Raw genomic sequence first — 26,363 nt, 5'->3', positions numbered from 1 at the left:
AAAAAAGAAAAAAAATAAATCCAAAAGGTTAAATTGTGACAGCATCATTGTGTTCTTCTACAATCAGGTTATTATGAAGATAACATACAGAAGAAAAACACTCACCCTGGACTCATTTTTCAGTTCAGCGATGATGACTCGGTCCTCGTCAGTGATACTTCCCATGTCTTTGCAGGCTAACTGTGCCTGTTGTTGAGAGTGATCGTTCATACAGCAAACATACCAGTCTCCATCAATTAAAATACACACAACCCACAGCAAACCGACAAAAGCTGCTTTGATAAGGTGACGGACGGAAGACCCCAAAAAACTGCAGGTATGAAGCCAACCACAGCCTCCAAACGCAGATGAACAGAAGTGTCTACAGACCCTCTGAAATGACCTGTCTGTCCAGAGCATAAAGACAAATACTATAAAAACTGGCAGAACCAGGTACAAGTTGCAGTCAAAGTCTTGTGGTTTACAAGTGCAATCAAAGTCCCTGCCGAGCAAGATAAAAATCCCAATGACTGCAAGGTAGGTGCCCAATTCTGCCCCTTGTCTCTCCATCTCTGAAGTGCATTTGGCATCTGCTGGCAACCTGCAGCTCGTACCATCTGAACTTACACCCACATGAAACCACTTATTTCCTGTTTTTTTTTTAAGAAGTCTGCTGTGTGTGTTGGACAAGCAACAAGAAGTCCAGTTGAAACATAAAATACAACCTTCTTTGTCAAGGTTTGTGTTTTTTCCTTAATGTTTGTGATTTAAGTTCTCTGGTCAACCATGAAGTAAATTTTGTGATAGTTACCATTTTGTTATATAGCTACTGTCTCTCTCTCCTACCTGTTGGAGAGCTAACGTTCGCTAGCTGTAACTACTTCAGCCTGTCTTTAACTGACGGGAAGCTAAGGTTAGCTAGCTGTTACTACTTCAGCCTGTCTTTAACTGACGGGAAGCTAAGGTTAGCTAGCTGTTACTACTTCAGCCTGTCTTTAACTGACGGGAAGCTAAGGTTAGCTAGCTGTCGATACTGTGCATTGGCGGACCGTTAGCATTAGGGCTAATTCTTCAACTAACACAAACACTATAAACAGACCTGTCACCTGTTGGTGGTGTTAAACCAGGAACTCCACGGCTACACCTTCGGCTGAGAGTGAGCTGCACTTGAGGCTACGGCCTAAAAGGGTTAGTGTTGAAGTTTTAAGAGTTGAAGTTTTAACACCAACCGACGCGTCTCACACGGAGACTGGATGAGACACCTCGGATCCATGTTACCAGTAATGTTACCACTAACAATGAATTCAGATTGACAGCATCATAAACAAGCATAAAAAGGCAGCAACATGGCAGCTCCCTACCTTTGAAGATGTCTGAAGTCCAATTGTCTGTTCCTCAATCATTCACATTCCTTTAGTCCGCAGGTGTCAACAGATCGAAATAATCCAGGGTTTTTCACAGAAGTATTCCAGGCTGTGGATATTGTCATGTTGGTCCATTGCAGACTGTCCAGCGACTTTTTTACTGCTTTCAACATTAAACCTAATTTTTCGAGTTCTGGCTGGAAGGTCTTGAGGTGTCCGCGTATTTGCCCTGTCAGTTTACCACCTGTGCTGTGACTGGGACCCTGGTGTAGCCGATCTTCTTGCTTCAACCCCTGGACAAACAAAGGGAAAGCCCTTGTTTCGCTGGCCCCTCAGGTAGGCTTGGGCCCACCCACTACAGATCAACTGTGGGCTCCTGTCCTGGTGATGAAATCCTAACTAATGAGTGAGCCAGCTAACCCTTTTTCTGAGGAGGCAAAAAAAGGTTTTAGGCCAGTAACCTTTCATTCTAAAGCAAACTTTGAAGCAAAGAAACTGAGGCTAAAATCACAACTTGTGGAGAGTAATTATAAAGTAAGAAGCTGAAGGGAATAATTATTGAAGAGAAATTTAAAATGCAGATGTTTGGCCTGAAGGCCTAGAGTCCCCTGAGGGTCCGCTGTTAAAGCTGTGCTCAGTCTCTGTACCTGCTGGAGAGTTTTATTAAGCTACCAGATTTTTTACATGAATGAAAGCATGAGTCTTGACCAAAGCTGAAAAAATCTACAGATATAGGAGTCATGTCTGTAATATTTGGTGTTTTATTGCGTGGACAAGGTAATGTAATTACAGGCAGAATATAACTGTGTGTTATCAGGTCATGGGTAACAAGGTCCGACTTTCTGGGAGGTAATTTAATGGTGGATTAAGATTTGTACCCTAGAAGACAGATGAAGACTAGAGTCTGTAATGTCCTCAGTGAATTCATCTGTGGAAACACTTGGTGGAGATGGTTGTCTTATGAAGTGTGTATCCTAAATGATTTACCTCATGTTCTGTTTAAAGTGTTTGCCCTCAGCCCTGACTGACGGGGTCCTCTGTTTCTGCTGGTATTTTTTCTTCCTCTTTCTTTGTTCTTCTTCATTCTACAGTAGCCACAACTGCTCACCTCAGCACAAATGTTCTCACGTTTAAGGATGTGAGGATCCATTAAGAAATCAGCTGGATGCCCTGTGGTTTTAAAATCTTTCAACAGAGCAAACTTGTGCAAAGCATATTGCTCAGATTATTTTTTTAGAATGAAATCACAAAGGCACTAATAAACCAACATTTCCCCCTGTTTAAGTAACAACACGATGACTACATCTCGCTATTTTAGGCAATTTCAGTGCTTTTTTTAAAAACTATATACCACAGTCAGAGTAGTCAAGCATTGAGATTAACACAGTGGTGGTTTTGGTCTTTTTATGAAAAATACAAATACACTGGAATCACTGTGACTCTGGTTTTTATACCATTTGGTAAATTTCATTCAGATATCTTGAAATTTGAAATTCTGTCATATAAGTTTGTGATTTTAAAGAATAAATTAATGTCTAACTGAATTGTTATTCACATAAACATGTTTTGTGTATACATGAAGTACAAAGCTGTCACCTTTTATTCCAAAAAAAAGTTCAAACTATTTTGACCCGTTTGGATTGAAGACAAAAAACACAAGAATGTTTGAAGTCATCTGCCTTGTGGTCCAGCAGAGGGCGCTCTTAAAATTCACTAATCAGTTTGACCTGTTATTATATTGACAAGTCAGTAAACTAAGCTAATCAATAAAAAAAGAGAAACATCATTAAAAAACGAGAAAAGGACACTAGTGAGCTGTGATGATTATATGACCATGACACAGAAGCTTGTTACACAAAAAGGAAATTATTGGCATTCACATTGATCAGGACGAGTTTGATCAGACTAAATCAAACATGAGTTTGCAACTTCAGGTCTTTTCTCTGAGAAAAAAAAAAATCCAAATCCTGAAAGGTGTGTAGCAAACCCTATGTTCTACCACTTGATTATTATGGTTAATATATTTTAGAGGAAACATAATCGAAGCCTTAGTTAAATTAATTGGTTAAATTATCCTGATGCAGTGTAGCTGTTCAACTGAGGGAAAAAAGTTAAATATTTCATCTGTCACCATTTGTTAGAAATAGAAATTTGTGAATAAAGGTAAAGCTGTTTGCTGACATGATGCTGTAACGGATCTTCCAGTATCATTAGCTTATCACTGACTCTCTTTGAACAGAGAGATGTCAATTCTACAACATAGTTCAGGATCAGGCTGCGTTCAAATCAATTCAAAACAATTATGAGATTTTTTTTCATTTGTGCAAACTTCATATTTTGAAAATGTCTCCAGTTTCATGTGTCCTCCTATTAACTGTTACATTTGTATACAAATGTAGTTTGTTAGAGACAGTCGTGTTGTCTCAGTTCATTGCACTGTTACTCAAAGAAACAAGAACAGAGTCACTATGTGTCAGTGTTTATTTTGGTTCTCAATGATTTTATTGCACGAGATTTGGTAGATACTCCCAGAAGAGACGCATTAAATTCCATTAAAGAAAAAACAAGAAAATGTGTAGAATTATGTATATGTATAAATTAGCCTTCATGCAAGTATTTGCAACTTTAGTATTGGCTAGTTTCAGCCACAGTTCATCACATTCATAATTACCCACACCTGTGTCTGTCTGTTAAATCTCTAAATGAGCTTAAATGATCCAACAAAACTAAACTAGAATGTAATGAGGCACACAGAAAAAGTCACATTTGAGTTCCCTCTGTGCATACGTTGCTCACAGTGGTGAGTTTACAGCTACAGCAAATAAGTCAAGGTCATTGTCAGGAAATTAAAATGACAGATTAATTTGAACAATGCTGTCACACTGCAACTAGTGTCATCTTTGATATTATTGTATAAAACTCTTCACAACCCTGCAGCCCAGACAAATTATAACCAGGACAAAAGAGGACATAACTCCAAGCACCCAGCTGCCACAAAAACACTGTACAAATAAATACAATCAGTAGAAACATGCAAATGAATACACAAAACAAGAATTGTAACAAAAACAGCTACTTTAAGGAAGTGCTGCTCAAACTTTAAAAAATCTCTAATGTAGCCTAATAAATTGTACGAATACAATTTTTTTTTTCCATTTATTTATTTTTGCTCAAAATTCTGCAATTCTTCAGTTTCTTTGCATTGACAAAAAAAAAAAAAAAAAAAAAAAAATCTATGCCCTCCTTCTGTTTTGTAGCGCAAGGCAAATATTGGAGAGCACCATATAAAAAAGGCTTCAAGACACATTTAAGGGTTCATTTATATGCTATGGCTCTGTTCTACTGAATATCGACAACATGGTAAAAATGTTGGTTATAACTTGCATTCTACAAAACCCTAGAGGACCCAGGGCAGTTCCCTGAGGAGCTCGGTCACAAAAGCTACATGAAAATTAACAGTTTCTCTGTATACTAGAGAAGTATTTTGAGGTTATTTTAATTTTAAGTTCTCTCTGTGTAAAATTGCTGCAAAGATTTATGCAGGAACTTGGGCCCTGAAAAGATTATTATTTCAGATGACAAACATGCAAAGTAGTGACAAGTCATCCAAATCTAATGCTGGAATTTAGTTAGTTTTGTAAATAGTTTTTTACAATAAAAAGTAAAATCTGTATAGACAACGAAATAGGCCAGACAATAAGATAAAGAGCAAATCCAAATTTAGTTTTTTGAAAAGAAGGAGAACAAGAAATATTTAACTACATATTTTTAAATGGCTATTTGTAATTAAAACACTAAAATGCATATTTTGAATCTATAATTTCACAAATGCATGCCGTTGTAATGAATTTAATTAAATCTGTGAAATTTTCATAAATTGTATATAGATTACATATGTAAGACTGATTACTGAACTGTTTTGATTTGAATTTCTTTTCTTTCTTCTTTTTTTTTTTGAGTATTTTATAGCATAGTTGCAGTATGTACAGCAAGTTCCATATTGAAAAAGTGTAGTTTAGTGTTGTCTGTGTGTTACTGTTACTGCCACCCAGGTCACCATATGAGTTCAATCATATGATCAGGACTCAGCCATTCATATGAATGCTGATCGTGTTAACCTCAACTCTTATTTCCTTTATTTCAAATTAAGAGCACACTGTTACCTTTCACTCAAGATTAGCAAATCAAACCTCCCCATGTTTTTATGAGCCAAGTTAAATGGTGAGTATGAACAGTATCATTTCAGCTAACATCACGTTAGCCTGGAGCTACATCGTGATCAGAGCGAGGTCCTGAAGTGAACCCATGTGTGACAGAGGTCAGTGTTTTAACGTCACCCTGTTGAACCCGTTTCACTCGGTCACACCAGCTGTGGAGTGTGCACCTGCTGTACAGTTATGGAGGAACTTTAGTCCTGACATTTGAGTTTGATATTAGTGACAACCAAAAACACAAACTGACCCAGTTCAGCAAGAAAAGACTAATCATGAGCTTTGAGGACATTTGTAGTTTGAAGGTAAAGTCAAAGAGTATCTGAGAGTTTCTCTTTTCCCCTGAGAATATTTTTATCATTATTATTTACAAGACTTCTCGGTCTAAGATGAAATGGAAACATAAGATTTACTTCTACAAAGTATAAAATATCCCAACATGATCAGAACTGGATTCTTCAGAGTTTACATTCATACAATAGTTTGATGGACGTACTGAACGAGATGAAGCTTCTCTACAGTGTCTAAGCAGAGAGCAGCTGATGGTGACGATTCTGCTGTGGACATTGATCATATTCTGGCTTGAAAACAAGACTTCAATAAAAAAATAAAAACTATCACAGCTGACATTCACATCCGGTCACAAATCTCCATGAGAAATACCCGTCATCCAGAGAACCTGCCGCTCTGCAGCTACACTCCGCTGTTCTCCTTTATCCAGCTGCGGTACTTGGTAATTCGGGTGTAGACGCCTGGTTTGTTCCTGCGAGCGCAGCCATCGCCCCAGCTCACCACACCGGCCAGGAAGACCCGCCCACTGGGGCCGGTGACGGACAGCGGACCGCCAGAGTCACCCTGAGAGGTCAGAGAGGGAAGTTACAGCAGAACAGTAATTCAGTGTTTTGAATGCCAAATTCAAAAAGAGGGATTAAAATAAAGGACGTTGACAAGCTGCATAACAATTTGACTCTCAACTTCTCAAGAGAAGCAGGTTAACAGAAGCCTCCACATTTGCTCTGTGAGAACCAGTCAGGATATTTAGATGTGTGCACACTGGACCTGTGGACCACAGGTAAATATAGCTGAGTCAGCTCTGATTTAAAGCCACTGGTGAATACTGCTGCAGATACTGTTGAGCTGTTTCTTCTATTTGTTTATGACTTCATGTGTTTTCACTTCTGCTTTTACTGTGATTGAAACGATTACTATGAAATAACTGACTGATTATATGATTTGTTTTTGTTGATTTGTATTGGAGCGTATATACACTTCATTCAGAAAGTATTCAGACCCCTTCACTTTTTCACATTTTGTTATGTTCCTCTCATCAAGCTACGCTCAATACACCATGATGATTTTCTGTGAACCGTACCTGACAGGCGTCCACGCCTCCTTTGAGGACCCCGGCACACAGCATGGTGTCCAAGACCTCGTCATTCATCAGACTCTTACACACCGTGCTGTTGACGATCCGAACCTCCGCCTTCTGCAGGATGGTCGCAGCGACGCCTGACAAAGTAGACACCATTTCAAACCAATGTTGGCGACTGATTCCATTTGTGTCTGCTGTGCTTTCGTTAAAACGCTGATCTGTGTTAAACTTAATGTCACTGTGTACTTCAGTCTGTAAAGTGACGTCACCTGACACCAAAGACCTGCTGCTCAGGCAACAACCCAGACCTTTTTCTCTGTTTTATTTTAGACAAACTTGGAAACATGAACTCAGCTGATGAAAAAGTTCCAGCGCTGTTGGTTATGATACCGATGTTTGGTATCAACTCACCTCCCTCTCTGGTGGCTCCCCAGCCGGTGATCCATGCCTCTTGGCCTGCTGGGAAGTCATAGGTGGGGGAGGGCAGGCAGATGGGCCAGATGTTCTGGTTGAGGTTGACCTCGGTGTCCAGCTCCATCAGGGCGATGTCATTGTTGTAGGTCAGAGCGTTGTAGTCGCGGTGGGCGATGATCCGCTTTATGTTCCTTCTCACCGTCCACTCGTTGGTCTGACTCTGCACATGCAGACCCAACAAGGCCTCCCATTGGTCCGCCTGCGAGTATCTGCAGACACACAGTCAAGAGGTGAGAGCTGAGAGCTGCAGGAGAGAACAGCGGAAGAGACTCGGGAATATTTCACAGCGCTCATTAGTTTTCTAGCGCTGGTTCATGTCAGTGTGATGGTGGATGATGATGAATTTCTGTGTGAACTGGTCAAACAGTTCATGGAGGGGCTCCTACTTATTTGGTCCGTTGTCCTGGACGCAGTGAGCAGCGGTCAGCAGCCAGTGGCGACTCAACACCGACGCCCCACACACGTGACCTGTGCCCTTAATGTGGAGGCTGACCTGCCAGGGCCACTCGCCCTCCCTTGACACCTGACCGCCCACGATACGAGAGCTCCGGTATGGCCTCGCCCCGCACTCTGTGAACACAAACACACATTAACACACAGAACAGACACACACATGGAGACATACACAGATTACTACTCATGTCACACTGCAGTCTGTGTGTGTGTGTGTCTCTCCAGGAAACATACGGCAGTTGTCCTCGTCAGAGCCGTCCTCACAGTCCTGCTCCCCGTCACACTCTGGGTTCAGTTTGCTGATGCAGTGTCCGCTCCTGCACTGGAAGGTGAACTCTGAACACTGCTGCAGCACCAGAGCTGAACGACAGGAGACATAACAATGTCAGCGCTGCCACTGAAAACAGATCCAGCCGAGTCAAACATAACAGTTTTTCTTCTTACATTTTTCACATCTAGACTCATCAGATCCATCGGAGCAGTCGTCTTCTTCATTACACTTCATCTTCTCTGGGATACAGCGGCCGTTTCTGCAGGAAAACTCTCCTGGTTCACATTTTACTACAAGGGAAAAGAAACGTCATCAGCAGTGAGATCGTCATGTTGGAGGCGGCTTATAGTTTTAGTTTATTAAGGCCCATTTTATAAATTTTAATTTGACTGTGCAGATTCAGTACCTTTCCCTTTTTTAATGAATACTTTGTATAGAGCAGCAGAGATCAACAAAACCCTCAGCGCACATGACTTTGTGTCTGGAGGTTTACCCAACAGTTTTTATTTATCCAGAGTTCACCTGAACTCACCACAGTTTTCTTCATCTGTGTTGTCTCCACAGTCGTCAAACCCATCACACTCCCAGAACTTTGGTTTACAGCGTCCATTTTTACACTTCATCTGAGACGCCTCACACTCTGAGCAGAAACACAAAGAAAACTCGTGTCTGTGTGTGTCTTAATACTTTGACCTCGCTCCTCTGTCTGTGGCTCTCAGCTCCGACTGGTTCCTGCTGAAGACGTCAATTTTAAAAACACCTCACAAACTTATCTTTCATTTTTTAAAAAAAACAGCTACTTACTGTAGGATTTGATCAAACATAGAAGAGGAAACAGTTCATTTTTTGGGACTATTTTCAACAGCGGATTAATCCACATTTGGTGCTAGAGCTATCAAGTGGAACTGGAGTCAAGATTATTTTGTTAAGAATGATTTTTTTGTGCTTTATGAGAACAACCTGCTTCCAGAGATGTTTAATGTTTTAGCTTTGATCGTTCAGGGTTCAGACTCACTGCAGTTGTCCTCGTCACTGCCGTCTCCACAGTCGCTCCAGCCGTCACACTTCAGAGTTACGTTGATGCACAGGTTGTTGGTGCACTGGAACCTCCCAGGACAAGCTGATCAACCACATCAAACAGTCACACAGTGAACACAAAACGTTGTGAAGGAAATGAATTAATCTAAAACTGGAGGCGTGCTGGAGAGAGCAGTCAGAACGTGTAGCTGTTGAGTCTTACGGTTGGTTGGGACAAAGGCCTCGTACTCGGCGGTGAAACCCTGGTCAACATAGGACGAGTCCGAGTGAAATTTGATGGTCATCTTGTTGCTCTGGCTGGTGATCACTCTGCTTTTTAACTTCCTGCCACAGAGTCTACAACACAAAGAGACAGGGAGGTAACGCCGCTGTGCTTCTGTTGATCGATACAGGATAAGAATCTTAATTAGGACCTTGTGTCTCAAGTCATTATAGAACAGATCTTCACGCTCTGAACCATCGTGTTTCACAAGTTAAACAAGTCACAAGTCTCATGTCCTCAGGACTCGGATTCACTCTGTGGAACTAGGCCAACGTTGCTGCTCTTCTAATAACCACACACTTCAGTTACTTGGTCTTGACTGGACTTCTTAGCCAGCTTTTATATTTTCCCAATATAGAGACAACGATTTATTAAGGCCATGTCCATGTCATTGAGGCCAAGTCAATGACGTCATGTCCCAGTTTTCTCACTCAGGTCAGTCATCACAGTCTGGTCCCAGTCACATGCTCTACAGGTTACAGCTGTCACTGTCAAATCTGTGTTAAAGTCTCAAAATCTAAGTCACAGAAATCACATCGAAGTCAGTCTCAAGTCCGAAGAGCTGACGAACACATCTGAGCCACCAGAGACAATCACCACAGATCAGGAGAATTATTCAGAGGAAGCTGTTCAAGGAACCAAAAGGGAATAAAACCACTGACCTTTGACCGTTGACGTCAACATAATCATTGGGACACTGGTTACTTTCATTTCCCATTAAGAACTTGTTGAACTGAACCTTCACAAACTTTTCCTCAGGGACCTGAAAACGACAAAAGACAATGAAGACGAGAGAATTACAGAATAAATCAACTGTAAAATGAGATATTCATCATTAAAGAGAGTGAGCAGACACCAGCTGGGTGTGCTGCATCTATGTACGTTTAACTGTATGGCATCATATACAGTATAATTAGGAGCTAAAAGAGGCTAAAAAGCTTCAACTGCTGAGAGAAAATGAAGAGTCGGGTGATAAATCTGTGATTTTATCACTGTGAGCGACTCCTCTCACATTACTCATGGAAATACTGATTTAATATAACAGTGTGGGATATTTTTCCCACCTCAGCTAAACTACTTCACTGCTTCTATGGACATTCATCCTCCACAGAGGATGGATCCTAAATTTTTAACTTCCTGACGTCTCCTTCAGAACCAATATCAGGCAAAAATACCCATTAATATACAAGAGATATGAAAATATAACAGTCAGATTTTTAGTTGCTCACATTCCTCCAGAGGATAGAAAACCTTCCGATTTTAATGAACCCATGACGTCTCTTCTAGCTCTAATCTGAGGAGGAACTTAAATAGAAGATGTTGTTCTTACTGGAGCGTGCTGAATACTGCAGCCTTTAGAGGGCGATAGTAGGTTGTTCTCATTAGAACAATAACATGGACTTACCTCGATGTTCCAGACACACGTGGTCTTTGGTGGATAGTTGGAGGGGAAGAAAGGTGAAGACAGGGAGCCTTTGTTAGCGCTCAGCGTACCTCCACACTCTGGACACAAACACAGACGCTTCACGTTAGACACTCAGCAGATTATATATCATATATACAGAGACACTGACCATCCAGGGAGAGGTCAGAGGTCAGAGATAGCACTGAAATGATGTGGGGAAGTGAACATGTCTGCAGCCGTGGTGAAAATGTTTTACCTGCTTGAGGATCTGTAATTAATCAAGTGTCATTTTGTAGATTCTACTGCAGTGATGTGATTTGTTCTGTCTTGGTTCAAGTAATGATTATTGTCACTTTTTCACTGATTAATATAATAATAATAATTTTAAAACATCATGTTTTGTCCACTCTAGAGTCTAAAAACCAAAGATACTCAGTTTACTATCACAGAAGGCAGATATCAATCACTGATAAAAATTGATTGACTAATCGTTTCATCTCTAAATCGAATTATGTTGACCTCTTTACTAAATAGTTTGTTTTCCAGAAATTATTTCTGAGTAGAAAGTTGTTTAAGAACTTATCTGTGCATCAAACGTCAGTAACATCAAACAACATATGTAAGTATATAAGTAATATAATATAATATAACATATAAGATCACCTGACTGACATCAACAAGCAATGTCATAAAAACAACTTCGCTTTTTGAAAAAAGTTGCACATTTTCATACTTTTTTCATCCTTTCTGGTGAGAAGCTGTTGTTCAGGTTCAGACTGTATTTCCTGTCGTACCTTGTGCAGTCACAGGGATCTGGGAGTAGTTGGCTCTGAAGCCGGGGAAGTGCCTCTCATCGCTGGTGAGCAGAGTCAGCAACATGACGTTTCCAGAGGAGAGGAAGGACAGGGAGCCATGAGGGTATCCACACTGTCTGCAGAGACCACAGAGACACTGTTAGTACCTGTGTCCACCTGGAGGCTTCTTTTACCAAAACTTTCTTTTTAACTCTGATCTGTTTTCTAAAGCCCCAACGAGTCTTAATGACAGAGGTGTTGCTTTAGATTCATCAGTAATAGCGTTTATTTCAGCCAATAAATGACAAATAAATGCTAAAGATGTGTGTGCAGTCAGTCAGTCCACTAGAGGGCGCTGACAGGTCTAATGTCCCAAACAACGAATGTGGGACCCAGTTCTTTAAAAACTAAAACTTTATGAAGAGATCTTTATCAAAAATGTTAATGTGATGTGTTCACATAAAACATGAATATCTGCTAAAGAGTTAAATCTTGGTTTCGCTGAACTCCCGTCGCTCATACATCACTTAACTGCAGTGTACTCCAGGGTGTGTCAGTACACTATGACATCACTGATGGGCGGGGTTATATGTATGTCAGAGAAAAAGATGAGAGGTTACACTTAAAGCTCTCGAATGTCAACATTTGTATCAGTTGGGTTCAAGGGCGTAGAATTGGGTAGGGGCGCTAGGGACACGTCCCTACCAATAATCAGCTGCTACAGTGTAGTCCCTATCAATACAACCGCTGTTCGTAGTGTTTAATCAATGATTATGGCACACAAAAGGTTAACAGTCGGTCTCTGCTAGAAGTCCCGCCTCTAACCTAAATATCGCTCTTCGATTGGCTGCCGGTTTCTCGCTTACGTACATGTGATTGGCCCCGTTGTCACTACATCTGCCTGTAAAAGTTACCTTCTAGTTGGGCCGGACGGGAGGCAGACAGTGCGTGTTACCTGCAACCGCGAAGTGTAAGTTGTCAACATGTTTGGCATATTGTGCCTGGGTCACGTCAGCTTAAACAGATTTTAATATCAGCGGTGTCATTTACATTTGTGGTTGTGTCTGTTTGCGTGCATGCGTGCGTGCATGCGTGCGTGCATGCGTGCGTGCGTGCATGCGCTACATGACGCAAAATTATAATTGCAAATGCAAAATAACAAACTTTCAGGAGGACAATTTTATGTCCCCACCGATGTCAAAATCAAACCTACTCCCTTGGTTGGGTTATAGTTGCTGTAAACATGGTAAGATATTCCCTCTGCAGGGCTGGATGGTAAGCTACTGTAGCTAGCAAGCTAACCGGTAAGATGCTAAATTTAAAGTTAGAGTTGGTGAAAGCACGAGTTCATCTCACTCTGTCAGAGCGCGGTGCTCGATCGCGGCCAGGGAGTCGTAGATTTTGATGAAGTCTTGCTGACAGTCGTCCTCCAGGATCAGGGTGTGGAAGTCCAGCCACACTCTGTGGCCGGGGTTGGCCCGAAGCCTCCACTGCAGGTAGACGTTTGGTGGGTAGGAGGAGTCTGGAAACCCCGGAGACTGGACGATTCCCGCTTCACTGACATGGATGTTGAAGATCTTCTTCACTGAAAATATAAAGTCTGGCTATAAAACATGAATCCCACTAAAAATCTGACACCTCATCTACCAACAGAACTCATCGCACATAATAACCCCGGGAAGGAGTCTATTTTACTTCTGTACTTTCAAAGGTTTTCCAGAAGTCCTGACGGCTCAGTTTCTGAATACAGGCTGTGTGCATCACTTTATAATCAAGAACACATGGACACCTACCTTTAGATTATATGGGACCTTTAATGTTGAAAAGAACTTGAATGTAAGAATTAAGAGTTCTTACCAACTAAAGAGGTCCTTGTCATGCGTGGATCTATAGCTGTGAGATAAATGGAAAAGAGTCAATATTTAAACATTATTTTTGCAAAACACAAAACATCCTACAGCTGAGAGAGGCTCCTAACTGACCGAGTTAAGAGAAACTCAAGTCAATCTGAAGGTAGCTCCCAGTCAGAGTGACTCCTGAGTCACTGAGACCTGCTGCAGGTAATGAACCTCGTATCAGTGTTTGGAAAAACACATACGTCCCTAATAAATATGAAACTACTATGGTAGTTATTCTGTCCATCTACGTCCAGCAGTACATGTGAAAACCTGTATGAAAAGGTCAGAGAGGTGTCACACAGGAGCCACACAATCACACAGTGAAACAAGAAGCAGAGCAGGTGAAAGCAAACCACAGCAGAGACTCTCACACTGGGCTGAAATAAGTGGGCTGGGGCTGGGGGGCATCAACATGCTGACAGGTGTCACACCTGGTGTGATGATCATTTGACTGATTTCCTGCTGTTTTCATCACATCAGGAAGTAGATGACTTCATGTTGTGACAGTCCTTTAATCTCTTTACACTTTAAAATCTCTTTGTTGGACGTCGTGCGTCCTTCGTGCTGTCGCTCTGCTGCCATCTGCTGGTGACCCTGGAAACACTCAGGAGGTGGGACCAGTTGTTTAGAGCTTCACCTCCTGACCAGAGGCCACATTTAGCTTCAGGAACCACGCAGCAGAGAACAGAGGAAACAAGAGCGGAACCACAGACAGTAGATGCATGTGAAGTTGTGTGTCTTTAGGTTCCTGCAGTGAAAACAAAGCTGCTGACTGTGGCTCCGTGCAGAAGTGAAACTTGATTTCACCCACAGAGAGAAACAGTTTCTGTGAAAACTAAAGGCCTGTGCGATGGTTTGTATTTTTTGTTTTCATGATTTCAATCTTTTTGTTTTTGTACCAACTCACACGTGCAAACCCGGACTGTCTTTGGAAACCTGTTCGGTTTTGTAAATAACGTTTATGTTAGTAAAGAAAGGGACTGAGTGGAATTATCCTTTAATAATTTCCCTCTAAACGACCAGTTCAGCAGCTGATGTGAACCTGAGCTCTCAGACCTTGTGAAATGACGCTTTTGACGTTCAGGGCATCAGTGGGTTTCAGCAGCACTCGCCCCTGTGGGCCCTGCTGGCTTCCTGCCGGCGGCTCCAGAGACTCGATGGCTTCGTCCAGCGACGCCTGCTGAGGGATGGGGATGTCGAACTCTGACTGGTAATACGCCACGATGCTGTCGCTGCCGCCATCACTGCTGCCGTCGCCCTCGCTAAAGGACGAGAAACACAATCTGATCAGACTTTACTTTCTAAAGTGCAAAGCCCTCAGATATATCAGTCTGTGTGTGTGTTCAGGGCGTGGTTAGCCTAGCTTAGCATAAGGGCAGGAAGCAGGGGGAAACAGCTAGCCTCACGTTCACAGTATTAACAGAACCTAAACCTGTGACCTGACTCGTACCTGAAGGCCTGGACCGTGGAGCCTTTGAAGTATCGAGCCAGCACAGAGTTTTTAGAGTAGATCAGTTTCAGCTGAAAGAGATGAAGGTCAAACATCATCATCATCATCATCATCATCATCATCATTTTAACATCATCACAGTCACAACAGATACAGAACACAGTGGAAGTGATCAGAGCTCACAGTGGAGCATGTGAGACTGCAGGTGTGGAGAACTCCCATGATGCTTTGGGACTGTGTGAGGTTTCACCTGCTGGCTGACCAGATTGGCCAGTTCAGTAAACTGAGGACTGCTGGGATCTTCGTGCTCCGGCAGGAAGTGCTGCTCACTGATCCCCATCGAGCCGATGTAAACTCTCTTCACTCTGACATCATTACGCACTGAGAGAGAGAGAGAGAGAGAGAGAGAGAAAAAGAGAGAGAGAGAGAGAGAGAGAGAATAACTGAACCTTAATTGACTGAAACAACTGGTCGATTATTGATTAGCTGATTGAGAGAAAATGATATTCAGTCATTTTTACAGCAAAAACACAAAAACATTCTCCAGCTTCTCAAACATGATGATTTGCTGTTTTTCTCTGTTTTCTATCATTTTTGTTTTGGACAGTTGGTCAGAAACAGGAATTTGAAGACATCACTTTGGGAAATTAAAAACCATATCTTCCACTGTTTCCAAACATTTAAGTGTTGAAACAGGTTCAGAAAGTGACTGAGAAGAACCAGCGGCTGCAGACGGCGCTCTGACAGTGAAGTATGTGAACTATGCAGCCATGTTTTTACTTCATTACTCAGCAGATCAAGTTGATCAAGTGTTGCTCAATCTGCTTCACTACTTTTTTTCCATACAGCGAATTTCACAAGACAAGAAGAAACCTTTATGACTTTGTGATGGAAAAATTTGACGTAAGGAAAAGATTAAACATGTGACCTCCCCTTTATCTGACATCACACGTCCTAATTATAATTTCTGAGCTAAAGCTACAGGTCAGATTATTATTTCCAGTCCAGTGTGTTAGTGAACAGAGGCTAAACTATGAAAACATGTCAGCGCCCTCGTAGTTTCTGACTGATCTGTGCAACTCAGAGTTTTTATTTGGTTAATGTTTCAGTTTAATGATAGTTTGAGTTTAACTTTATCTTTAACTGGGCAGGAAAAATAGATTTGAGTGGGTTGTTATAATTTGGACACACATTCCAGAAAGAAGATGCTGTTTTGCACATTTACTGGTCCAGAACAAACAGGAGCTGCTAAAAGTAAATGAAGCATATTTCATTTTCCAAACGCAACAGAAACAGGCTGAAAAACATGACTCATGCTGCAGCTCAGAGCTAAACTCACTGAATCCATCACAGTATATTTAAAACTTTACATCTGTTGATGTAAGTTTAAAGTAACATGTCCTGTAAGATCAGATTTAAATATACTGATATTTAAGCTATATACGGTAATACTGGATAGATGAAAAACTTCATGCCACTTCCACACTGACACCACTGCCTGTGCGAATAAAGGTTGTTGAAATCAGCTCACAGTGGAAGTGCCACACCAGCAGTCCGGTCAGCAGAGCCACGGCCACCGCCGCGAGCACCAGACCGGCCCCAATCCACAGCCTCTTCCTGCGGCCAGGTTTCTTCTCCAGGTGCTTGGAGTCTGACGCCGGCAGGAACTGGAGCGTGGTATCCCAGTCAGCGTCCTGCAGACCGACAGAGAGGGGGGGTCATTTTCCAAAGCAAAGTTTCATTTCCTTCCACACATATCTGCATGTGTATACTAATGCTGTAACATCATAACTGATCTCAGACCAGTGCAGCTTGATAAAATCACTCATCTGCAGCTGGTCACCCATCAAAGATCCCAGGATCATCCACGACGTGCAAACGTCCAGAAAAATACCCAAGTCCTGAGCTGTGCTCTGTGTTCGGAGTCGACCGCTGGAGTCCTCAGATTGTCCCTGAGCGGCTTTTATTTCACTGCCTTTGTTTTGATATAATTTAACATGAGAACTGAGGCTTTTCTTAAAGGTAAAACACGCAACGCAGTATCTGTCAGTTGCTGTTCGTAAACACACCATTCAGAGCTGGACCCCCCCCCCCCCCCCCCCCCCCCCCCAACGAGTGAGAGAGAGAGAGAGGGAGTGGTGGTTGAGCGAGCTAGAGAGTGAATGAGGAGAGGGAGTGTCCTTAGTAATTACAGAGCAGTGAATCAGAGAAATAAAATGTTATTTTCTGATTGTTTCAACACACCCACAACCCTGCCGACGGCTGAGGACAGAGACGGAGGTGGACCCGCCCTCACACTCTGTACTGTTATTGGCTGGAGTCGGGACGACCACTGCCCAAAGGTTGACGCCCAGAAACGTCCTGAACACAATGAAAAGTCTTTTTTTTTTCTTTAGGAAAATCTTGTATATTTCACCTTTAAATGAAAACAATGTGGAGGAGCTGTTTATATTTCTCACAGCGAAGAATTAAAACTCTTTGCTTTGGCTTCAGTTCTGACGCAGGTGTGTTTCATATCACATTTCAGACCCAGACGCTGTGAACCCAGGCTGCAGACGTCAGGTCAGAGGCCTTCAGACGAGTGTGAGGCAGCGCGCACGCACGCACGCACGCACACACACACACACGCGCACACACACACGTGCGCTGCTCTCTGTGAACCTGTTGAACAGTGTCACAGTGACGCTGGGTGTTGCTGGACAGGAATGTCTTCACTGCTGATACACGACATGTCAGCGTGTTGCGTCCTGCAGCTTCCTTCAGAGCTGATTCAGTGTTTGAAGACGCAGTGAATCCACACCCTGACAGAGCTGCTCCGACACTAACTGCTCCTGTAGATCAGACCGACTCAGAGCTTCCCCTGCTTCCACTCTTTTTGCTAAGCTAACACAGACACATCTACAACCCGTTCACCCTTTGGCACTTCATGCTTCTTGAGCAGAGAAGTATCTGATATGTAAATGTAAATGCAACCAGAAAGCACTGAAAGTTGTTAGCGCCACACAGAGCTGCGGGGAGGACGTATGTTTGTAGACCAACCCTGACGTCATCATCACCTGGTTCCCTCCACTAACAGCCAATAGGATTTCTCCTCTGTGTTTTGGATGATCAGAGAAAATCAGCAACAGTTTCTGATCCTGACAGGTTTGGTTCAGCAGGATCATCTTCACTAATGACTCCACTTTCTGATGTTTGAAGCCTAAACACAACCAGCAGCAGTAAAAAGCTCATGTTAGGCTCTAAACCAACGACACCACGGTCACATGACTTCACCGTCACCACCACTCACCTTCAGCCTGTAGTCTGATTCAGCTCTGAGCTCTTCTACAGAAGCCTTTCCTCTGACAGAGTTAGTGACAGTCTGTAGAAACACAGCGAGGCTGTAAAGGTGGACTGGTGAGGAGGTCGGTTTCATGTTGGACTGATGACGTTTAACGTCCCCGACAACCTCTGTCGTCTCATTTAGACTCTTGTTAGCAAGAGAAGCTTCAAGAAGCAGGACTGAGGGATTTACTGACGGATCTGATGTCAGAGAATCAAACCTGAACATGTCTGAACTGCTGTTAAACACAGACCTGACTTCAGGCATCAAGCAGAAACACATTCAAACACCCAGAGACTCAGGACCAGGGACAGGAAGTGAGGACGTGCAATTAGTTCGTTCGTTAGTTCTGTGGGTCAGATCAAAAATCTGATTCCAGTCCTGTCTTTGTTTTCTCAGCTGAGTGTAAATCGGGGTCGGCCCCCCTCCCGTCCACAGGGAGGTGGTGATGCACAGGTACCGTCCGCCTCCTCAGCTGCTGTGATCAGAGAGATTCATCTGGTGTTTCCACAGGTGTGTGTCCTCTCAGCCTCTGGCTAGAAGGAGCCTCAAACCTCTTCCCTTCAAACTGAATCCGTCTTTGTATTTACAGCAAAGTGGACCTTTAACTTCCTGCCGAAAAAACAGGATTGATTTGGGTTTGAAACTAATGATTATTATTATTTATCTGCCTCAACTGTTTGGTGCAAATGTCATAAAATATTTAAATGTCTTGTTCTGTCTGAACAGTCCAAAGATGTTCAGTTTACTATGATAATCAGCAGAACAGTCATTTAAAAACCAGTTACCTCTGTTTGTGTTTTGTCTTAGAAAAGATTTTTAATGTTATTCTATTATTAAAACTGTTGCCAAACCATCAATGAATGAACTGACTAATGGTCTCAACACGTTCAAACTTATATTGACAATTAGTGAGTGAAAAGGTCGAATCAGCACCAGCTTCCTGTGAAGTTCCTGTTTTTAAGCAGCATGATAACTGATGAAGTTTATGTCTGAAGGTTTGTGAGCCAGTGACCAGTCAGACACCTCACTCACATCATGACTTCATTCATGACTTCATTCATTTCACAGAGAAACCGTTTCTCTGTTCGCTTTCTGTTTTTAATCTCAGGTGATACTGAAAACCTGTGCGGGCTGTGACGTCACGGTGAGGCTGATACCGCAGGTAGTGGACTCACCTGTCTCGGACTGAACTTCTGTCCTGAATCCAGTAAATCCATGAGGCACGACGTCCCCGCTGATCGGACCCGGTTCCTTTTTGTTTTTGTTGTTGTTTTTTTCCCGCTTTCACCGCAGTTCGTCTTCTACCGGTGAGCCGCGCGGTCTGCTGTCATGGCGGCGACAGGTGAGCTGGACAGGTGAGCTGGACAGGTGTCTCCGCTCGGCAGGTACAAGCCGAGATGCAGCGAAGAAAACGAAACTTAGTCTTGAACGTTAGTTTGAAACACCCGCAGCTGGTCCCGGTCGGAGCGGGTCTTCACCGGTCGGAGCGGTTCCGCCGGGCCGAGGCGACGGGAACGAGGAAGCTGGCGACACCGACAGATCAAAGAGACAAAGAGGGTTTGACGAGAAGCGATTGGTCGCTGCAGGTAGAGCAGGGACACCTGAGCCCGCCAGCGTCCCATGATGCACTGCGCGAATGGCGTCCTCGGCTGGTCCCGAGAACAAAATGTATGGAACAAGGAAATAAATAAAAGTTATTAATCGAGTTATTTACTTATTCTGTGTGTTCATGATGAATTAAAAGTTAAAATTAAAATTGCACAATATATTTTAAACAGGGTTTTTTTGTTTTAATAATAAATTCTTCATTTCAGCAGAAATATTAATGATCTTTTTCCATAATGCATCACCTACATGTAAACTGAATCAAACTCATTGCGTTGCTTTTTAATATGTATTTTTTTAATGATTGATTATAATTTAATATGGAAAACGTCTGTAATCATTCCAACGGCATGTTCCAGACTCCATTGATTATTTTGTGTATTTTTAACTCAAAGTTCATTTTAAATGAAATCTTTATTTATGGTTTTGTAGTATTTGTTTTTGTTTTATATGTGTATTTATTTCTATAAACACACATGTTGAACGTCAATAAAGATTTTAATAAATGTGACAAAAGTTAATATATATATATATACATACATACATATATATATCATAGTTAATGAGAACAGACATATCAAAGATGATTACAACACAATAAAAACTAATACACTCAATAAGAAAACAGTAAAAAAAAAATATAAATGAAATGACATGGCATACTCTTTCTTTGAAACAGCAGTGCTTTGAGCTTCGTGTTAATGTCAGCATGCTATCATGCTAATGTTTAGCAGGTATAATGTTTACCATGTTAGCGCGCTAACATTTGCTAATTAACAGAAAACTCAGCCCAGTTAATGCTGATGGGAAAATGTCATTAGTCCTGTAGGTATTTGGTCATAAAAAAAGTATCAGACAAATTAAAACTGTGACCTCATGATGGGTCACCACAGTTTTTAGAATTCATCCTGAGGGAAACAAACATGTTTTAGATGTTGTTTTAATAGAATTTTTCTGGGGCATTCTAAGCTCCAGTCTCTGACCAGACCCGAACCGTAGACATGATGGTCCATGGTCGGCATCTTAGCCTCTAAGACGGCAGAGGGCACCCCGCACCATTTATTGAGATACTTCACTCAAAACCATGAATATGAACCTCATGGTGGCACGAGAAGAGGAGTCAGGGGCTTAGCACTAAGATTCATCCTGTGGGGATCATGAATGTCTGTCATTCATCATCAATCATGAGGAAGTCAGCAATGGAGACTAAATACAGCCAAAAATCAACCATTAGAACTGTTAAATGTTTAAAATGTAAGAACAAAATGTCTTAAAATCATATTTTAAAATGTAACAAAAGGTCAAAATATCACACAGTGCTTTTTAAACCAAATAAATCTGTAACTAGAAGAAAAGGTAAAATCACATTAAAGTTGTAAAACCAAATTATGTTGGTCAAATCACTGCAAACAAGCATTTATCAAACATGAATAATAATATATGATAGAAAAATAGCCAAGTTGCACAATATAGGTCAAGCAAAGAAAAGAGCAAAAGACAACCTGGAGTGGAGTTTCATACATCTTCAGAAACCCCCTGAGCAACTATACATCCAATGCATCATCTTATCCTTATCAGGCACAACTTTGAAATACTTTCCCAGTATTACAGTATTGTTTTAGGTTTCATCATCTAATGTTGAAGTGATCAAAAACACTGGCAAATGGATAACCTCTTTACATGACTAGACATGAGATCAGGATTCAGTCTGTGGCTGAGAACTTGTAGATTGAGTCATTTCCATGGAAGTTGTGGTTGAAGCTGTTTCTCTTTTAATCAGCACTTTGCCAAATTTAATTTACAGCCTCTCTGAAAGGTTTTGCCCACCCAGAGCATTACAACAAATAATAAAAATGCTGGCAGAGTCATGTACAACCAGCAGTCTCTGAACTGACCCTTGCAGGTGCACGGCATGTCCTTGTCCAATATGACATGGTAAGAAAAAATCAGAATGACCGCGCCATAGATGTTGAGCGTTTTACTGAATTCAGTAAGAACTGAAGTTAGTGCTCTCTTAAGGCTTTCCATGTTTGGTGGAAGGTTGGGGACCTGCAGCCTTTAACATCTGAATATATACTGTACCAACAGGAAACCAAGCTTTTCCTGTTGTTGCAAAAAGCTTGTGCATATTGTTGTGCATGCTGATGTTCAGGAGCTTCAATTCAAAATTCAGGGCTATTTTATCTCATGCAGCTCCAGAAACATCTTGACAGCCCCACCCTCCACTTGGCTGAGGACAGCAGGCACTGGGGGGGTGGGGGTGTCATGCATGGTGTGGTGTGGTTGAGGAAACACTACTGAGTGGTGCAAGTGCCTCTGACACAAACACAAAGCGTCCTTCTGGCTTCACTCTGCTGCCTCCCTGATAAGAACAACTGATAAGAAGGCTTGGACCCCTGTTGGTACAGGATATATCAACCAAACATGACAAACTCTAAAATTCTACCAGCGCTGAAAGTTTTAATAACTGAACTCTCTAAGAATGGCTGGAACTATGTTGCAGCCATTGGGGTTTTTTGTTACCATGTCATTTTTAACAAGGACCTGCCGTGCAGCTGTGGAGACCAACACGCTGAATGCTGGTTGTACATGACTCTGCCAGCAGTTTTAATACTCGTCCTGATTCTGTGGCGGAACGAAAACTTTCAGAGAGTCTGGAAATTCACTTTGGCAAACCGTAAGCGGAGCTTTTGTGGGGTTTTATGCCGTCACATTCTTGAAGCAGTTTTCATTGGTCTGCTGTGGCCAGTCTCTGTGTTACTGGATGGAGATTGGTATGTTTGCTGTTACAATGATGAGGCTAGAAAACAAGCAAGCTGCAGAAACAAGACTGAAGCTGGAAAAATCACCACAGAGCTGAAAAACCAGTCGATGGTGAGTATTTATCCTGACATGACTGTCAGTCAGCCCATATATAGAGCCGAGGTTAAGACGACCATCTTACAAACCCTGTGAAGCTGAAGAGATGTTAATAAAAGCATCTTAACATCAAAGTAAGAGCATCTTTTTTGGCCATATTAGGTAGTACCAGTGGAGACAGACAGGAGAGAGGGGAAGAATGATCTGTAGCAAATTGTCTGCCTGGCCAGGAATCAAACCAGGGACTTTCTGCTCAGGGCTTTTGAGCCCATGTAGTATGCACTATATATATATATATATATATATATATATATATATATATATATATTTGGTATCATCAGAACATCCTCCACTTTTATCTGTATTCACATTGTCATTGGGTTTTAGCTTTGCTTCCACAGTTTTTCTCTGTTCCTCTGTATCAAGTTTTTCCTCCTCTTCCAAATATATCTCATCAGAGAGACCTTCTTCACTGCAACAAACAGGACGGCAACGTTTCTGCCGTGGTATTGGTGATATGAGGGCAAACACCAAAGTGATGCAGAAGAGAAGAGGCAGGCCGATAACCTGAAAAACAGCATCAAAGAGCTGGTTTTATCACAGTGTCTTCATGTATTTTAGTTGTTTTCTAGAAGGTTGATTAAAAGTTAATTGACACAAGGCTCTCTGCACGACCATCACTCTTTTCAGTGTATAAAAATAATCTTGTGATTATTCATTACATTTACATTGTACTGTTTAATGCTCACACTGTAATCTGCTGTTCTTCTTCATTAGTGATAAACTCTGAATTTCATCCACCTAAACCAACTTAAATTGCTATTTAATGGGCAGCAATCCAAACACAAACAATTTTCTAGAGTTACCAGAGGAAATCGCAGCATATCAGAGTTCATTGATTACGACTTAGTTTTAGTCTTTTAAGAAAAATGTTTATTGGTTTTGGTCAAATTTATATATATATATATATATATATGTATATATATATATATATATATGTATGCACTATCAGGTCACCCAGAGAGCATCTTCAGAACCAGCAGGTGGAACTAAAACCTGCATTTTAAGTCTATTGTAAGTCTATACTTTTATCATGGTGACGTAGAACAGTGATAATGTTTGAATTTAAAAAACAAGATAATAAAACTAAACTCACGGAATTAACACAATTAATTCAGTAACTGCTTCACCCTGCTGTCATCCTCCTCCTCCTCCTCCTCCTCCTCCTCCTCCTCCTGAGAGACTTTCCTGAGGAGGAATCTTCAGGTTCCTTATTGACTCATTTCATTATATTCATGGTGTGTATGTTGTTTGCTACATGCTTCTGTGCAGCCAGTTGTGGAAAGTAAATACATTTTTCTCAAGTGTCCTTAAATACAAACTTAAGGTAGACTACTTTTACTTTGAAAATTTTGTGGTCATGCTGCTTCAAATTAAGATTTTGTACAAACATATGACTCTGTGACGTTGTTTTGCAGGTCTATGGCTTGCCCATATTCACTGGTATGATATTCCTGGCTGCCCTTCTGTTGTCGTTACCATGGAGGAAATGGTCAAAATGGCCTGTTGCTGCTGGAGAAATTATTTTGGAAGAGGGCGAAAACCTGGTGACGGAAAAACTGAGAGATGCATTAAAAGCAGAGCTGAGTGAAACAATCGACACCTCCATGAAAAATGACTGGACAGCAAGTTGGTGTGTTCCAGAGAAAATGGTTATGGATGTATCATGTAACCCCAGATCAGCAGGTCCACAGCAGAACCCTGGGACAAGCTTCGAAATGTCTGAGGTACAGTTAAACAAAACATTTGTCTTTGTTTTTGAGTGATTAAAAAAAAAATCTGTATGTACATGAACATTAAAGCTGATTTCTTTCTCCTCCCCATTTCATCATTAAAGAATTTGGCAGATTCTGTGTTTGGTTAAAGCTCCACCCAGTCTAAATGTGTGTTTAAATTTGTGTTTAATGTGTTTTAAAGTATCAAAGCCTCAGTCCACAGAGAAATGCACACAGCCTGTATTCAGAAACTGAGCCTATTTTTATTGGATCACTCAGAAAACAGCCAATCAGAAGAGAGGCTCAGATCCTCTCTTCTGATTGGCTGACTGACCTGTTGTTACTAGAGCTCCAGAGAGAAGCCTGAGAGAGGAGATGTAAAACTACACTGAGATGGTTTTGGGTTCTTAAAACCAGATCAACACTTCAGATAAAACACAGAGGCGTTAAAATATGGAGCTTTAATTTCTGCTACATTTTCTAAATATAATAGCAGTGTGGCTTTCAGCAGAAAATTGGTCTTAATTGGTCTAGTGTGGATGCCAACATTTGTGCAGCTGAGGCTGATGGGAATGTCATTAGCTTTGCAGATATTTGGTCATAAACCAAACTACTGGACAAAGGAAAATGTGACCTGATGGTGATCTAATTACCTACAGTTCATCCTGAGGGGAACATGATTGTTGAACCACATTTATCACAAACCATCCAACAGTTGTTGAGATGGTTCATTAAAACCCCAAGAACGACCTCATGACAAAGATCAGAGGGTTCATCCTCTGGAGACCATCAATGGTACAATTTTAATTCTGCATCATCAAGCTTGTGCTCATCTCTCATGATCACCTGACTTGTAATCTACATCCTGGCCACTGGAGGTCGCTGCTTCAGTTTCTATGCTGCAGTCTGTCGAAAACAGGTTGATCCTGATCTTAACAACCAAAACTGTTTTTTCACTCACAGTAACTTTGTGATTTACCACAGGTACCACGGAGACCACAGGGACCACGGGTAACACCATGATCAGCAGTGTCCCCTGAGGGCCATATTTGTGACTGCTCATCATAAAAACACACACATGTATTTCCTTATGTCTGCATTTAAATGAAAAGCACATTAATAGTACAATTATTTCCCTTTTTTCTTTATTAACTGAATTATTTCAGTCTTTATTTTTGTATTATGATTTGATTATAATGTGTGTGAAGTACAGATTATCATCACTCATGCATTAATGTGGAAGTATTGTTTTACTGTTGTAGCTGGTTGAGGTGCAGCTAGTTTTTAGCTTTGTATTTAGCACCACTGTTAATGACTGGTTTGATTATGGATTAATCTGCTGATCGTTTGTTTATAGAAAGACGTAAAATAGTGAGACGCCGTCACAGTTACTCACAGCTTGAAGTGAAACCTTCACAATGTTTGTTCAGTCCAAACCTCAAAGTTATTAAAAATACATTTAAAGAAAAGTGTTTGAAGTGATTTTTGCATGAAAAGGACTGAGATCATAATCTAAATAATTTCTGATTCATTTTCTGTCAGTCAGCTGTTTGTTTGTACTTCATTTATAATAAAGTGTCTTTTTAATAAGCTCTTCCTGTTTTTGGATGCAAAAATCTAACAGTAAAAAAAAAGTCAGATAAATGTAGTGTATGATATTTACTCTCTGAAAGGCAGTGAAGTACAAGTACACATCTGTACTTCCCGTAACGAGGTCAAAGGTCATCTGTCAGCAGGTTACTATGACCCGTCGTTAGGTTCTGTTGCTAGGTGACATCTAGTGGTTGTAGTAATGTCGACAGGAGCAAAGGGAAAAGTGCGGTGACGT

The 26,363-nt window shown here is 41.5% G+C and overlaps 1 protein-coding gene and 1 long non-coding RNA gene across 3 annotated transcripts; one reads left to right on the top strand and one right to left on the bottom strand.

Annotated features, from left to right (window-relative positions):
* Positions 1-3,806: 3,806 nt before the first annotated feature.
* On the bottom strand, positions 3,807-20,104 carry LOC139606547 (suppressor of tumorigenicity 14 protein homolog). Of its 2 annotated transcripts, XR_011684650.1 has the most exons (20): positions 19,472-20,104; positions 16,503-16,665; positions 15,222-15,352; positions 14,972-15,042; positions 14,578-14,783; positions 13,481-13,516; positions 12,980-13,208; positions 11,624-11,760; positions 10,830-10,927; positions 10,087-10,187; positions 9,365-9,498; positions 9,140-9,244; positions 8,657-8,764; positions 8,298-8,414; positions 8,088-8,213; positions 7,787-7,970; positions 7,338-7,609; positions 6,927-7,063; positions 6,056-6,409; positions 3,807-5,966 (listed from the first exon to the last, which is right to left on the bottom strand). XR_011684650.1 is itself a non-coding variant. In XM_071458786.1 (19 exons), exons 1-19 carry the CDS (start codon positions 19,511-19,513, stop codon positions 6,248-6,250), a joined length of 2,559 nt encoding a protein of 852 aa, XP_071314887.1. In that variant the 5' UTR covers positions 19,514-20,104; the 3' UTR covers positions 3,807-6,247. The 2 variants fall into 2 exon arrangements, 1 of the variants encoding a protein (XP_071314887.1); XM_071458786.1 differs by having other exon boundaries at positions 3,807-6,409.
* A 1,444-nt stretch (positions 20,105-21,548) lies between these two features.
* LOC139606549 (uncharacterized) lies at positions 21,549-26,075 on the top strand. Its single transcript, XR_011684651.1, has 3 exons — positions 21,549-22,775; positions 24,239-24,547; positions 25,520-26,075. It is a non-coding gene; the product is annotated as an uncharacterized lncRNA (long non-coding RNA).
* The last annotated feature ends 288 nt before the right edge of the window (positions 26,076-26,363 follow it).

Source organism: Trachinotus anak, unplaced genomic scaffold, assembly GCF_046630095.1.
Source record: "Trachinotus anak isolate AG129_WGS33_773 ecotype Australia unplaced genomic scaffold, CSIRO_AGI_Tana_v1 ptg000022l, whole genome shotgun sequence".
NCBI classification, from domain to species: domain Eukaryota; kingdom Metazoa; phylum Chordata; class Actinopteri; order Carangiformes; family Carangidae; genus Trachinotus; species Trachinotus anak.
Note: the sequence above shows the minus strand (reverse complement) of the source record. Positions and strands in the feature narration are given on the sequence as shown.